Source organism: Pezoporus occidentalis, unplaced genomic scaffold (genome assembly GCF_034315485.1).
Source record: "Pezoporus occidentalis ecotype Australia unplaced genomic scaffold, CSIRO_AGI_Poc_V1 ctg4, whole genome shotgun sequence".
In the NCBI taxonomy this organism is placed as follows: domain Eukaryota; kingdom Metazoa; phylum Chordata; class Aves; order Psittaciformes; family Psittacidae; genus Pezoporus; species Pezoporus occidentalis.
This window is the reverse complement of record NW_026915724.1, coordinates 4,429,931-4,447,369: the sequence shown is the minus strand read 5'-3', so window position 1 is coordinate 4,447,369 and position 17,439 is coordinate 4,429,931. Positions and strand designations below refer to the sequence as shown.

General features: G+C 38.4%; 1 protein-coding gene across 4 annotated transcripts in view; it reads right to left on the bottom strand.

Moving 5' to 3' along the window:
• The window catches only part of ARFGEF1 (ADP ribosylation factor guanine nucleotide exchange factor 1), a 93,287-nt gene extending 75,848 nt beyond the window's left edge, over positions 1-17,439 (bottom strand). For 3 of the 4 annotated variants that reach the window (XM_062633233.1, XM_062633234.1, XM_062633235.1), the window contains exon 1: positions 17,166-17,439. In XM_062633233.1, the coding sequence (XP_062489217.1) occupies positions 17,166-17,289 (124 nt within the window). In that variant the 5' untranslated portion in view covers positions 17,290-17,439. The remainder of the gene's footprint in view (positions 1-17,165) is intronic. The other variant, XM_062633237.1, reaches the window with a different exon arrangement.

The following is a 17,439-nucleotide window of genomic DNA, read 5'->3' as shown; positions in this document are numbered from 1 at the left end:
CCATTGTTTCAGACATCTTGATAAACTTCTTTTGAAAAGGTACTCTTATCTACTCAAACACAACACAGACTCTTTTATTTTGAAAAGTTAAAATTTAAACTCATGAATACAGGCAAATAAAATAATTTATTATGTATGCTATTTCTGGCAATAGCGATCAGATATGAAAGAAGTGCAGCATCATTTCTTACACAGATATGGCAATGCACATTGTATCGTATCATGCCAAGTACCCTCCCCCTCTGTCCTTACCAGAGTAGTCTGGTTTCTCTCATTTTTAAGATCAGAAAATCCAGCACACCCCTCATACTGTGTTTGGAAAAGTGTGAGTTTCTGCCAAAACACAAAGATTACAGAAGCAGAAACAAATTCTGCAGACACAAAACTTCATTTGATACAGGGAAAGCATTTTCAATCAATCAATTTCCACCTGTCTGAAAAAGCATCTCTGAAATGAGATATATCCAGAACAAAATCCCATGATTTGTAATTCATCTGAAAGGATGTGAGCTTCTCTTTGAAGATCATCTTTAAATCTGACCTTTAAGTTCAAAGCAGGCAAACACAAGCAGCCCAACTTTAAAAAACCCAAAGACCTGATAGAAAGAAATTATCTCACTCCTCTGAAATATAATTGCTGGGTTCTTCCACCATATCCATCCCTGCAGGAGAGAAATTTCTGCACATTCACTTGCAGCCAAACAATGTGATAAATAAAGGCTTAACAGAAATACATCTCAAATATCTGAGTTAACATTTTTGCTTGCACTGACAACTGGAAAGGCATCGCGAATATTCAATGAAATATTCTAATGTCAAATGTCATGTTCAGGTTAGGATTCAGTCTGATGTATGTGATGTTTCAATCTGCATTGTTTCATGCATACTCTGTGTCTGACCATTTCTAAGTGCAAATTATCAATGTAATCAACAGCTGAGAAAGCGGTGCAGCAGACTGGGAGGTGTCAGAAGGTGTGCTTCAGGACTTGCCCAAGCATTCTTCTAAGCCAGCAGTGAGCTGATCAATATAATCAGTGGAATACAAGAGATTTGATAAATATGAAGGCCCCTAACCTTAGGTATCTTACTCTTTACCCACAGAAGACAGATAACATGAACTGAAGTCACAAATCCAATTTCTGGCTGTATTTACATAAATTATGACAGCAACTCAAACAAAGGAAAAGACTTCCCTTATGCACATGGGTTACTTATGAATCAAACTTTTAGGGCTAACCAAATATATATTGGAAAATCAAGCTGCAGCATATTTTGCAGCAGTTGAGCTCTCCTGTTATACAAGCATTCTGTCCTCCCTACTTCAGCTACAACACAGCTTTTTACACCTACATGCAAAGTTTAATTCCAGAATTAGTGTATCTTCAGTTCATGATGCCATTCCCAAAACACCACATTTTCATCATCATTTCATGTCGTAACACAGGTATTTGCATGCAGCAGCTCTAGTCTATTTAGCTAAGAAAACAATTTTCTTTTTTCTTTGTAGTTAAAACATGCATTTTAATATATAAAATATTAAAAAAGAAGAAAATTTAGCATAAACATTTTTGAACTTTTACACTACCCAGTTCAAAAGCTGTTTCATCACAGACTGCAGACATACTGAAACTAAATGAGAACATATTTCAAACAAGAGGAAGGAAGGCAACTAATCACGCCTGACAGAAATGAATGCTTCATGAGATACATAAACAGGTGAGCGCCCAAAGAGGAAAACCAGAACATAGCACCCCTATCCCAGATTTTTAAATAAAGTCCATGTAAACTTTAAGAACTAGGGAACATACCCAGAAATCAAACCTCAAAACATCAGACTGCAGTGGACAAAGATAAATAGAAAGGCAAAATTTTCTTAAATCTGAGTGGCCAACAGCATAGGCTTAAGGAAATGCAGATCATAAAAGCCAGGGCAAGAATACTGCAATAGTCCTCTTCCACCAGCATCTATCTAGCCATCTGTGGCTTATACTCTTCCTGCATAAAGACTGCTCCTGCAGGTTTGACAACCCTTGCTAAATTTTCATTTAATCACTTCTTAAGCCATTTAAACTTTTGGGATCAATGTAAGTAACAAGCTGCAGGAAAGAGTTGTTTTTTGGGTTTTTTTTTTTTTTTTTTCCTCTACTTTAAATAAGGTGGTTTCTTTACAGGATCTCTGGATCTGCATTATGATAAATTACAATCAATTATTACCACTGCATGTCTATGCCGCTTACAATCTTACAAGCTTCCTTTATGTTCATCCTCCTCATTTATTTCCCCTCCACGGAGCAAGCACCATGTAGTCTGCTTGATCTCTTCCGGAAAGCATTCCGTATGTTCAACCATCGTTGTTGACTTCCACTGCACCATTTCTAAGCCCACTATTTCTTTGGGAGGCAACAGAGAGCAGATTTACACAAGGAAGCCGGATACCTTTACTGCATCAACTGCTGTAACAGCTTCATCTTTTTTCCTCTATTGTCTTCATACTTGTCTTTTTGATAAAAGAATTAGTATTTTGATGGACTCATTCACTGTAAATAAATTCTTCCTCCCAGACAGATAAGCCTTACTTAAAGCCTGTGTTTGTGCATGCACAATTTAGACCCATTTTCTCTTTCCACTCATTTGGATTAGTTTGCATTTATTAACACTTAACTGCTGCCATTTTATCAACAAACGTGTCAGTGTACCACAGCTTCTGGCTTTAACAGGTTGCTTTTACTCTTTTAAATGTTTTCTTCTGCTAACCTTTGTCACCTCACTCCAAAACACCATGAAACTCTAAAGAACTGAGATACCTCTCAATTGGGAAAAGCAGAACACATACTTCTTTTCAGCTCAGTACTTTCAGGAACCTTGGGTGAGCAACCTGGTTGATGTAAATGTTGTTAATGTAAATGATGTTAATGTAAAACTTTACACTTATTTACACACTCATCAACTCTGCCTTACAGATTTGTGATGGTAAGTTTCCCCTCTGCAAAGTCTGTGCCATTTCCTCCTCACTACGGCACACATCCATTCTGTCCTCTACCAGCCTTACTCTGTGCTACAGTTCAGACTTGCCATGCTGAAGTTCTCAACACTTTTTCAATCCCTTATACACTTGGCACTTTGTAGACTAAAACTGCTCACATTTAGTACCTCTCATCCCTTTGTTAGCAATCCATGTAATATAAAAATTTCATTCTCTATTAAACATTCTGTAATTTCAGATTAGAGGGCCTTCAAAAACTCCTAATCCCAATGAGTTAATAGGAACTCTGGATTAAACTCCAAATTGGCATTCTTTTTCCTGACTCACTCCTTGCAATTCCACTACAGGAAACTTCCTCTGTTTCCATATACAAACCAAATAATGTATTTTGGTCTCCTTCCATATCTTTGTATTCCCCAAATGCTTCTGTGATACCATTATAATTTACGAGCCATACAGATATGGGTCTGTTTTCTCCTTCGCTATTTGTCCACACCAACTTCATCACAGGCTTTTGTGGACAGCTGGTATCCACTTCCTCTGTTAAGAAAACAGGTGACAAAGAATCACCATGTTAGCTCTGAGCACTTTGCTCCCTTATAAAAATAATACATGCTTTAGTAAGTCTTTTTCACAACTACTATGAAACTGAATTTGAGCATATTGTTTGAGCATGTAACAATGAGAATGCTTATTATTACAAACCAGCTTCAGTTGCTACATCTTATGCTAGTTCCTGGGCAGTGCTTGAGAAGGACTCAAGAGCTGCTCAACACATCTTAATTAAATGTTACCTGTCAATGCAGATGATTTATTTACCTAACGTGACTAAGCTTTCTGTACAGTACAGCAAATTAAACATCCATGCCAATGTAATTAGTACTATGGACTAGAGCTTTTCAATAGACTCCTCATTCCTGGCCTGTTAAGACATCATCTTCGTTTTAAAACCGCTGGTATTTCAGCTGACCAGTTTTGAAGACTTCCGTCATGCATATATAAGCAAGCATACATTTGTTTTTTGACACTGTTACCTACTGATGAAACTATTTCTTCAGATGTCTCTTATTTTCTATGTTCTACTTGCTCATATGATTGGCCAGTGACAACTATGACTGAAATAAACGTTTTACTAATGCTTTGTTTTTATTCTGGCAAAGACAGGCTACTGCTGCAGAACAAGACCATCATTATGTTTCTCCGTCTTGTGTCTGGACCATTTGGCAGCATGAACAAAAGCTACATGTCCACTTTTCACACAGCCCACCTTTTCGGCAACATTTTGTCACGTAACGCAATCCTTCAAACACTTACTTTTCCTTAAAATTTTTGGGTTTTTTTTTCTTTTCAGCAATGGCAATGCATCCTTATTCCACACTTTTTAGACTACAGAATATACAAACTACTGTGACATACAGTGAAGTCTCTCAAGTTTCACAGTATATTCAAGGTAAGAAAGGCTATTATTGCACATCTGCTGTCCCCTCCATGAACAGAAACATACAGTGTATTAAAGTAGGTAATGTACATGGAGAACAGATTCCTGGAATAAAATAACTGCTGGCATATAATGATGATTATTCTATGCCAGGGACGTGAGTATATTTATCTGGATGTAGGTGTTTGACTGCTAGATTTTTTTTTTTTTTTTTTTTTTTAATAAAGAAAATCCAGAGTTAAAACATCAAACTATGTATGCAGCAACCAGTCCCACACACTACAAAAGGGAACCTTCATGCTCTGATGATTAGCCTCATGACAGGGGCAATCATTTCCCATAAAATTTTCAATGTCTCTGAGATGGTTTCATATACCTTTCTGTCAAGCAGTCAGTATTGTGAATTGTCAGACTTGATACAACTAGGACAATAAGCTCTTGTGGAATGTGAAGTTCTACGAACAGCTAGAATCAAATTAAAGGATTCCTTTGTAATATGGGAAAATCTGCATTTTACTTTTAACTTCCATCTTTGCTGTAGATATCTGACTGCAATGCTTTTTTGCCTTTTTGAAAATGTGTAGTTTAAAAGATAATTTACAAGTTGGAAATTACTAAGCTTTATTTCAGACATAAATATAAGATCCTTATTAGCTCATGAGAAATGGCAAAAAGCCCCACTCAAACATGCTCCCATTAAGCAGCCTGCTTACCACAGTAACTTCAAAAGCAATCTGCAAGTAGGGATGAAAAATAAAGACGCAAAACACATGACACTGCAAGATACTTACCCATTTCAAGAACTAAAACTTTAAAGGTCACATGTAAGTCTACACATGAATTATTCTACTGGTAACCTTCTAATTAAAAAGGCATTATGCCACCACCTTTTTGCCATAGCTCTGAATCATAAGAAAATCATCATGTTTTCCAGATACACTAAGATAGCCAGAAGACTACAATTTAATGATTTGTCTATAAAATTTATCAAGCTACATTTGACAGAGGAAAAAAGCCCTGCCTAACACAGTAGTACAGACTTCATTTTTTTTTTTATGCCTATGCTACACCCCCCAAAAGGCTACAAGCATATCAAACTTTTTAATTTTCAAACAAAAATTTGTATGTGTAATAGAAAGCTCAAACTTTAAATCAGAAGTCCTGATCTGAGATCTTCCAAACTAAGCTTTCAGCGGGATCACACTGTTCCTGATCAGTTACTGAAAGTCCCATTTTCATTAGATTCCAATATAGGAAGCAGCTCAGACCAGACGCTTGAATGAACACAAGATGTAAGAATGTATTACACTACTTAAAAAGCTCCAGTGTGACCAACTTCAGTATGCTACGTTATGTATTAGATTATTAATAAGACTTATTTTCCATTTCCTTTTATTTACATAGAAATAACAAATTTAAAGTTCAGTTGTCGGTTACGACAACTACTCATATGAGAACTACTCTTTCTTTTCTCAGATGCTGATCAGAAGGTTCCCACTTGGAAGACTACTTAAAATAAGTCACCACAACACAGTACTGTTAACTCCACCCATGGTGAACAGTGTTGTAACAAGGGCTCCTTATCACTGCTTACCAGTGTGGAGGTAGAAATCTTTTACAAAAGTCAGAGTTATGAATCACTAGTGCATGTACTGCCACAGGTACAAGCTATGTAGTACTGCACCTGCCACTGGTACAGTGTATGTACATTTTACAGATACTGGCAATAAATAATAAAAGAATCTTTAATCCTGTCTGTAAAGGTCCTCAAAATTACAGTTTATTGTTCTTTAAAAAAAGAAATTAAAAATCTTCGTCTCAGAAAAATTTTACCTGAATTAAATTTAAATTAAAAATTAATCTGGAAATAAAAGGACTGAATTTCTAGATATGCCTTTCATGCAGAGTAGCACAAGGCTGCAGCACCAGTGTTCAGAAAACAAGAAATGGTTGCGGAAACAGGGGCTGTCTCTGAAAACGGAGGACAGAGAGCCAGCACATGGGAAGGATGTTATCCCCAGCTAACTTTTCCTGTCTGTCTCCATTTCTCTGTTGAGAGAATTTCACCCTGACACAGCCCTCACTCTGGTACAGTCTCAGAGATCAGCTTTGGGCAGAGGGAAGGGAGAATTCCAGTTTGAGGGGTGTGTGTATGTTATTTAAGTGAACACCTACATAGAAGAATAAAACAAAATCATCCAAAGGGTAGACGTAAGAAATGTCTGGGTGCCATGTCACCTGCCTCAAGCTCATCACTGAAATGCCTGGAGAGAACAACAGACAGCAGCTTCTGCTTTTATGTGAAAAGGAGGCCATAAAGGAAAGAATGTCCAAGCACTGCTTTTCCTTCAATGTAAAAGACAGTGTTAATAATTTGAATGAAGAATTTTATTTTGAGCTTTATAATACAATGTATTATCAGGGATAGAGATCAAACTTTACTCCTCCCCCTTTCTGCATCTAAGACAAACCTAAAGCTCTCCCAAACATCACTAGCCATCAGTCTGTTTCCCACAGTGTTTGATACAGTTTTATTCTCTAAAATTGTTTCTCTGTACAGCAAAGTTTCTAAGCATTCGAGATCTATTTATATGCGTAATTATGCACACATAATCACACAAAATAAAGTGTCATGTCTTAAATCACAAGTTGAAAGCATCTAAGTGTCTCATTTCACTGCAGGTGAAGAAAATTTTAATCATACTTCTCAGGCACTTAGGCAGCAGTTATACAGCTTTCAAACTTCCATGCAAATGCAGCTGTCCTATCCTAGCAATTTTACTTACAGCAATTATAAGCCCCTGTTTCCATTTCAGGATAATGAAAACAGAGGTTAGTTTATTCCTATCCACTTTCCCATACACTGCACAAGATCCAGTACAGGATTCTTGCAGATGTCACAGTCCATTAGCCAAATAAAGCAAGCCAAGTTAAGACTGCATTTTCCAGGCTTCCCGAGTTGCAGAAAAAAAACCCAGTGAATTTATACCAGCTGCTGCACACTCGGTCCATTCAGTAGTACCACCCAGACATTTATATACATTGAAATATCCTGCAAGGTTGTTTGCCAGGCATGCACAGGTATGATAGTTTTATACACAATAGAACCACGCCTTTGCAAAAAATATCTTCATTTTAAAAGGCATTCCCATTAGTTTATGCTTATTACCTGCATTAGAAGCACAGTTTTGTGCAAGTACATCTCTGTTAATTTGTAGCATAGTTTTAAAATTATAATATGATGGGAAGCTACCAAAGAAATCAAACCACTGCCACACTACTTATATTTAGTTTATATATTTGAAACTTTGTAAGTATACCCCATACTATTCAACTGGGCAGCTGAGTCTCGTAGCATAAGTTACTATTTAATATTTTTATCTCAATTTGAAAGTCCAGGAATATCCTGTCCCCAGTTTCTCTCAAACTGCAAAGATGAACACTGCAGTGCTGAAGCACATTGGTCATTCAAATGTTCCTGACAACTACAATGTAAACTGATGCTCAAGAGTCCCACACTTACATCAAGTAAAACCACCAAGTGTTAAAACACCCCTCTATCCAGAATTGACAAAAATACCTTGACATTAAATATTTGCAAACCTAATTATACTTTTATTTCTAAATGGGAAGAAGTATAACATTACAAAACCTGTTATTATTAGAACAGCAAGTGCTAAAGAGAGTGAGTGCAGAATTTGTATTATTAATGGATCATCTTTTTTAAACCTATCTTCATATGCATTTAAGGGCAGACAGAAAAGAAGGCTTGAATAAACCCATTTATCTCAAGAGTAGCTATTTTCAATTATCTTAAAAATATCTTTTTTTTTCTGATAGAAGAAATACATGAAATGAAAAAAGATTGAAGAGCACTGGACAGCAGATATTACCCACTTGAACAAAACCAAGTATAAAATAGCATAACATCAATAACTGTGTAATGTTGCACCACATTAGCGCAACATGATACACAGAGTACCAGAAATGCTGGGGGTAGGGAGAGGCAATTATACGCTACATGTCTTAATAAACGACTCTTGGTTTTGGCAAAATTTACTTAAGCTGTTAAGAGTGTATATACAATTCTGTAAAGCTGGGACAAAAGACAAAGAAACGTACCCAAACATGACAAAAGAGCTAGGCAGATAATACAATTAGAATGAAACCTGTTTAGCAGAACAATTAAATGATACTAGAACAGAGCTAGAACAGCACACTGCAAAAAACAGAATATGAGCCAGTGAAAGAGGCAGCCAAGTGAGTTTATCAAAGTAGAGAGGGACTATGGTCTACTACAGTGGTCAAGTGTAAACCTTTGCTTTACATGGTTGGGTTTGTCTTTTTATTTTAAAATCTACACAAGATGCTACTGAAAAATTGTTCTTTGTTCAAGCCCAAAATATATCATGGGAGGAAAAAAAAAAATCAAAACTGAGCAGAAAGGTATTTTGTGAATCTAATCAAACGTTTCAACCAAATACATTACTGCTTTGAGATCCTTCACTAGCATGAGTACATTCCATCACAGCTTAGAGAAGAGCTACAAGTAGCCCCTTTAGAGAACAAACACCATCCGAATGCAGCTATGATCACTCAGTTCAGGAAGTTTTGGTGATTTATCTTTCCTGGAGAGGTGAAAAAAAAACCAAAATCAGTAAGCAGGTGACTAAGGTGGAGAAAGTGGAATTACCTCTCAAATTGAAAGCTCTAGCTGTCATTTTTGGGTTTCACACTCACAAACAGCACTTCCACAGTACACTAAACACACAGGCTTTGGTATCAACAAACATCGTTGAACTTACAATTCCCATAAAACCAAGTATGACTTTCTTCTTAAAGAAAAAATTTCCAACAGAATAATCTTTGCAGTTTAAGAGGAAGCATCCAGTGTGACTGCCTTTTACAAACTCCTGAAAAGCACAGCCAGATGCAAGACATCTCTGAAACAATTAAAACATATTTTTTGAGAAGAATGAGTGATACAAAGACTTGCAGAATCAGAGAATAAAACCAGCCCACTGTTTCCTACCTGTGTCTAAATAGAAGCAACACTTCATCTTGATTCTTGCACTGTTTCTTTCATTCTCTAATTTGTATGGCTCTTTAAGCATGTCTGGCTGGTAATAAAATCCACACACTGCTGAAACCAGGTGCAATCGTTACTTTAAAAGTTGTACCAGGTAGTATAACCTCCACATTCCCTATCCAAGCTTCAAAGCTCCTCTTGACTAAAGCATCATATTAAGAGCTGTTTCCTCCAGACTTTAAGATCTTTTAAGAGCTCCTTGCTTCCCAGCTAAAGTCACATCATCAACTAATACATCCACATTGAAAACTAAAATGTAGAACTTTAAAGAAAACAATTAAACAAAATCAAACCCAGAACCTCCAAAAGAAATCCAAACAAAATCTCCAACCTAAAAGCTAAGACAATGGTTACAGCAGAAAGAAGCAAATGGACAGAAAAATAATAATAAGAAAGTAAATACTTCTCAATTCAAATGGAATTTTATCAAGCCTTCTCCTACCAGTTTGGCAATTTTTACTTCTAATTGTGTAAATTAAGAACTGAAGAACACAGGAGTTACACAAAACTAAAATGTGGAGATAATGTCTTAAAATCCATCCCAGACACTTAAACTGGTGGAGGGCACTTTTCTGTTGTTATCTTTTTCAAATCCTTCCTGTTTGGCATTTTTATTCTCACATAACATATCAAGCTACTCCACTATCTTGCCTGGGATCAACATTACCCCAATACTCTAGTAATCACCTAGGTCATCCCACTCATCCTTGCAACAATGTTGGCAAAGCAGCTGATCTCCTTCAGTCCTTCAGAACTTTCTCAGTGTCCTAACATTATTAGAAATCAATAAGGGAATTCTGCCAGGTATTTCAAACTTTTGGGACTTGAGAGACCTATTTTTAGCAGCTCTTCTACTTTTGTACTCAAAATGGGAAGTATCCCTCAGAACATGTATTTGTATTTAACATTCCCCTGCACTCCATTAAGATTTCTAGAAAACACACAGGCTGTTTGATTTTTGCCTTTTTTTTTTCTTTTTTTGGGGGTGGTGTTTGTTTTTGTTTGGGATTTTTTTCCTTAATTTTACATTCTAGTACTAGGTGGCTGGCTTTCCTATAAACAAAACACAATAGCTACCATTTGTTCAATCTTTTTTGCACAATAATCTTTCTATAAAATTCCACAGAAGCATTTTATGTTTTCCCTGGTTGTTTGGAGACTTTTTGTACGTATGTGATATCTATTAAAGGTTTGGTTTGCCTAACAATAACCTATAGTTTCTTTTACTATTTATTCAAGGACATGAAAATAACTACCAGCTATACACTGAATACTTCTTGGTCTGCATCTACCTGACTAGCACAGCTAGATCACACACTCCTGGCTTTCAGACACACACAACAGAACTCTGCCTCCTCATAAAAATTTGCAAGCTTCTTACTCAGTTCTATTTCCCTGACACCTCCCTCCTTCCTCCAAATCTGAGGAGTTGTGTTTCCCAAAGCCACTTCAGCCTCTGAGGCTCCACTGACAGTAGCTGTCTTTCCCAGACAAAAATACTTTCTTCTGGCAAACCACCAATTTACACATCACATATGAAAGCTCTCTGACTTGCAAAAGACATGAAACTGCCTTCCCCCAGCCTATCAGAGTCACTGAGTGACTGCTGCAGAATTGAATGAGAGTCATGTACAAGTTTGCTGGTCTGGCTTCCCAGGCCCCTGGCAGCATTTGTTTACTTTAAAGTACTAACTAATCAGAACCTTAATAAAAGTATCAACACCAATGGAAAACCCAAACCTGGCAGGTAGGTGCCCCAGAAGAAGACAAGGCTTCCTCATCTAGTTCGAGAGTCAATGATTTCAGCTAGGAGCTTCACCAAGAACAAGGAAGAGAGACCGACTAGACCTCCACTGGCTGATGCTTTCCTCCATGAACACCCATGTGATAATCCTTCCTGAGAGCTAAACAAGTCAGTGCATTTAACAACATATTACCTCAATGCCAATTTTTCTCTGATGGACTCCAGAAAAGGTCTGGAATGGACATCTAACATCAACAGCTATGCTAAGGTTTTTTTCAACTGTAATCTAAGACAACGCACAACAATGGATGCTATTGTCATCCTGAAAATATGAAACAGCAATTAACTGGGGACACAAACCAACAGAATAGGGGAAAAGATGACAAATGCAGCGATAATATACTGGAAGAGGGTACAGAAAAAGATCCAACTCAAACAAAACCTCACAAAACAATAAAAATACTTCATCGTAATAGATGCAGCCTTCTCCACAAGGCAACAACTTTCATTTTATGCTTCAACATTCCAGTTAGTGCTCCAAAGTACACAGCAGAACAGAGGTATTTAAAAGCTGCCCTGTGTCACAAAGATGTGCTGAAGCCTTTCAAGATTAGATTTTAAAAGATACTGAAAATCAATGTTAAAACTATCAAAATATCAAAGGCTTTAACTAAGGACATATTTCAGGACAAAGTTGCACCATTTTTTTTTTTCCTTCCATGACAAAAAGCAAATATTTGATACTCATTCTCTATTAACTCCATTGACATTTTTCTAACCCCTTGTCTTCTACGAAAGTGTTTTTACGTGTACCCTGCCAATCAACCCCTTTCTGAAGGCAGATAAAAGCTTGCCAGCATTACCATTCTTTACAGCCAAGAACTGATTATATTTAAAACAATAAGAATTTCCACTATGCCCCACAAATTCAACATAAATGGCACTTTACAGCTCAAATGCAGAAGGCGTTCTGGAAAGCAGTTTATGGGGCCAACGAAATATTACTGTTACCAAACAAGATTTAAATCTTTGCAAGAGTAGGTAAAGCCTTAACCACACAGAAACCCTGCTAGTTAAAACCCAAACTTAGCAAAGCAAGCAAGAGGAGGGAAGGGCAGAGGCACTTTTGTAGGGTTATATATATTTTTTTCTCAAATATACATCTTGGTTTGTACTAGCAAAGAGATCTCCATTTATCTTGCTTGCTTACTTCAAAGTAAGTGTTTCAGAAGAACAATTACAACCAGAAAATACATTCTCTATGGACAACTGTAACTTGTATATTGTGAAAATAAATGCCTATAGCACGTGCAGACAACAGTGCAACACCAATTCCTTTGTAGTCAACTCCAAAAATCCTGGAGGCTTTGGCTTCTAAAAAAGGATGACTAATTTTGATGAAAGATGGAAGGTTGCTTCCTGAAAACAGCATTATCAAAAATACAGACAGAACTTTAGCTCATCCAACACTTGCCCAGTAAAATTAATTCCAGAGGAGTAACAAGGCAATGGTCTTCAAAATGCATTTTTAACTGTTTGTGCTAGCCTTAGGGTTTTTTTCAATGCACCCAGCATTTGCAACATGTACATGCATTTCTGCATTAACTATTAACCTAATTTACCCTGATAATAGAGCATTATTATCTACACATGCAAAGGACATGAGACCAGGAAGGGTAAAAAGAGAGACAGAAAAACCTAAGCAGGTGAGATTTTCCCAGGCCATTTACAAAACTGAGTAGGTATAGATGAATCTTCCCACCTCTGGATGAGTTCTACTCCAAATGTTACCCATTTTCAGTAAAAATAAGATTCACTGCTTAATTATATCCTGCTGCTTCATCATCCTACACATGCATTTAATGGTAGCGCAAACTGAATTGAGCTATTACTTTCACAGTGCATGAGACCTACATCACCCAGCAGGATCTTTGTGTGACAGACTAAACAATCCAAGGAGCACTGAAGAACCTTTTAAAAGTAAATTTCAACCCTCTCCAGACAGAATTCCAAGCAGCACATGCATGCTTTTCTTCAAAGTACATACTAGATACCTATCTGTATCATTTTACATTAGTCATGGTTTTGGAGTTTTACAGGACAGTTGCTTGACTCCTGATGTGCAGTTGAACTAGCAGCCTTTAATACATGCAGGGAACTCTGGTTTGCTCAGCTTGGTCCTTTCTGCAGACAAATCCACACCCCAGATTCTGACACAAAGCACTAACCATTTCTGATCAGTCTATATAAAAACATTACAATCAGCTGAGGAACCCTGCTTCCCCCCCCCCCCAGTAACTTTTCTGGTCTCTGCATAATGCAGTGTATTTATTGTAAAGCCTCCTAGACTGTAATATGGCTAAAAACCAATACAGAAACAGCAGTGCAGAGAACTAAGAAGGGAAGGAACATCTAAATCTAATCCAGCTGTCAGCCAATTTCCTGCCTGATGCCCCCTGCAAGTGGCCAGTTTTCAAGATAAACTCATTCCTTACATAGATTAACGTAGCTGCTATGCAAATATACAATATGAAGTTCTAAATTAGCTGTATTTCGTTAGGTGACTAGAGAAAAATGTTACATTTGTTACACAGAGAGAATGTCTTTCAGAAAGGACAATGATATGTGAATAAATACATTAAACTTGGGAGTCAACTGTTCTGCATTAATCCAGACACAACCTGGTGCATCATTATATACGGATACAAATATCGGGCTTAATGTCATCCCTGTTAAAACCCCCAAATATTTATCATTCAAGCTGCAATATTTAAGATTTTGCTTTCTTACCTTCTAATAGCCCGGAAAAATGGTTATACTAGAAGTACGTCTCAGCACCTGTTCAGAGGTCAGACTACCACAGCAACATATACCAGGAATGTTGCGGGGATTTTCTACCTCAGAACTCACAAATCAAAAATAGCTTAAGTATAATCTGAACAGAATGCAACAGCACAGGTTTATAAGAAAATACATAGGGATTTAAAATGACAAAGGAATATTCTTAAAGATTCTTAAAATACTGCTTGTCAATATCAATCTAAAAAGCAGAGTTTTAAATTGCCTCTTATACAGGAATACCTGTATTCCTTGCTTGTTTATCAAATACTTGAATAGCAGCTCATCTTATGCAAACAACGTAAAACAATGTAATAATGGATTTAGAAAAAAAAATAATTTGAAAAAACACTCCAAAACCCGAAACAAACAAACAAACAAATCTGGTAGTCACAACTACTAGTTATAACATTTGATACAGTAATAGTAAGCAACATTTTACTACAGTCATGCAGTTGGAAGAAAGATCTTAATGGCACAGTTTAGTATTACATCAGATTATTTCAGTGAAGACTAATAAATTAAATATTCAGACTGAAAAAAACATGATCTTGCTTTGAGGATTTACAATTATTTATATGATTTTTAAAAGCTACTTTTTATTTACCATTTTTAAAAACCCAATAAAAACTCAACATTAGACTTTGCAGGATTAACTCCAACTTGAACTTAACTCTAAATTACTATTTTTCTAATGTTTTATCAATAATGTTGTTGCTTTCTAAAATAAAGCAATATCTCAGGAATAAGAAGTCTGCACTCCTTACTTCAGGTGGTAAAGCGTTCAGTTGAAGAGTACTCTCCAACAGATGAAGAGCTACATGAAGAGAGCACAATACATGCATCCCAATTCCAATTCTGCTACAAAAGCCACAGCTCAGCTTTAACACCCAGTTGTCTCATATGTTAAACATGGAGGATACTTACTTTGTTGTGAAAAGCTTTTTATAGTTAGACATAAGCACGACTCTGTTCAAGAATAGAGTATCTGAATTAGGAGTCTATGACACACAAAACCAGATAATGGACCGTACTACATTTACAATCACCAACTATATCTCGTGCCACAAGCTAAAAAGTATTTCAGTAAAAGTCTATGGTAATTAACTTAATGTCTGATATTTTTCAAGTTCATGAAGCCCTTCTATATACATTAGCTACTACACACAACCTTGTACTTCTTTTTTCCTGCCTCACTGGCTTTTATACCCAGACACCGTATAATTGTCCTGTTTTAAGCTCCAATCACACGATCAGATCCACAGGAGAAGGTTTCAATGAAGCTGTAGCATAGAAATCACCGGGATGTGTGCTTGGGGGTCCCCTTGCACAAATCGGTTTACAAGATAAAAGATGCAGACTCTACAGTCTAGATGGTTTGCTTTATAATCTGTGTAATACAATAGAGCCGTGCTTGGAGGCATCTGGGTGATATTTAGGACAGATCAAACTACTGAAGTAAAAGTACAACAGAAACACAAGATTAATACCAGTGTCTAATTCTATGGATAACATACAGGCTGGATAAAAACTCAGTTTAGTAATAAGAAAACATTTCTTCATTTTATTTCTAGCTTGAATACACAGTCTAAAGTCAACAGAAAGGACAGAGTTATCTGTCTAATCCCATCTGCCTAAATCGTAAGATTATTATTAACAGCTCTACTGGTGAGAAATGTAAAAAAACCACCAACAAACCAAAAACCAACCAAATAACATAAACCCTCCCCAATCTGTTTAAATTATTAATAAATAGTTGAACTACTGTGATTTGTCCCCTTCCATTTGACAGTCTTTCACAAAGAAAATAAGAAAATGAATGTTCTTTTAACAGACACAAAAAAATTAATGTATTGTAAAAGACAAATGAATAGAATGACAAAATGAACAGCTTGAAATTACTTATATTCATTTTTAAAACAAGGAAGTTTCAGTTTAATAGTATCCCTTCGAACAATTCATTTAAACAGACATTATTACCATATAAAATCAAGATAATTATCTCCAAACCCAGAAACAATTACAAAAGAATGGGAGGGGCACAGTGCATTTATGTATCATTTAAATAAAGGCCTTTCTCCAGAATCTTTCAGTAAATACATCAATATTTTGCCACATAGGCTCAAACCCTGACTATACTTATCACAGGAGAATTTTAAAGCCCAAGTTTTTTCATGCTGCCTGTTACTAAATGTGTACATGCTTTGTACTATCCAGCCCCGGCACTTCCCTGGCGCTTCCCAACGAGGTGGTGTTGATACAGCTGTACTACAAACCTAACGCCCCTCTTCAGCTCGAGGCACACAACTACTCCCTCGTCTTCCGTGCCCGCACCAGCTCATGCTGAGGGAAAACCCCTTCCCCACCAGCTGTTTCTCCACCAGTAATCAAATGGCTAAGGCTCTCCCTTGGAACACCTCCGGCACCACCCTCTCCCTCTCTAGGCCTCCTCCCCAGGGGCCAGCAGCCCCAGACGTGGCCTGGTGTCATTGTTTCTCGCTGTCCCCCAATCCCGTCCCTCCTCCCTTACCGCTGCCTGTCACCTGCTCCCTCCCTGCCGGCCGTCTGCTTCCAGGTCAGCTCAGCTCAGCTTGGCGCTTCGGCTCTGCCTATTCATCCTGCGAGTGGGAAGAAGAGCCCGCTGGGCGCCGCAGCGCCCTCGTCACCGCTGTCAGCATGGGGCAGTGTGCGGAACGTCCGCGCTCGGCGACGAGCGACGCTCTTCCTCTCGGCCCAGGGGCAGGGGCACGGGCACGGGCACGGGCACGGGCACTGCCATAGGGCTCCGCAGTAAGACGAGAGGCCTCAGCCTCTCCGCGCACCCGCCCCGAGTCTCACACAACTAAGCAGATCCTCCGCTCGCATCCCCAAACCCATGCCACGCTCAGCCTGCAGCCCCACCTCCCTCAGCCCCCTCTGCCTCATCTCCCCAAAGAGCCTCCAAAGCTCCTCTACCCTCGCCGCCCCCGGCCTTCCCCCCCCCGCAACACACACACCAGGCAATAAGGGAGGGGGGGACCCGGAGCGCACCCCGACAGCCTGCCGCCCCCTCCCGCCGCGGGCTGCGCCTCACCTAGGGCCACCTCGCAGGCTTTGCGCAGTTGGGAGTGATGCGCCTTCTTCACCTCTTTGTCGGCCAAGATCTTCTCCAGGGCCCGGGTCAGGAACATGTTTTTCGTCTTCTTCCCTTCATACATGGGCGCGATCGACACGGGAGAGGAGGAGGAGGAGGAGGGGTGGAGTGGAGAATGAAGAGCGGGACACCGGCCGCTCCCGCCGGGGGAGGGCTGCGAGGGGCCGGGGCAGGCCGAGCCAGGCGCTGGGGAAGGGCTCCCTCGGAGGGAGAG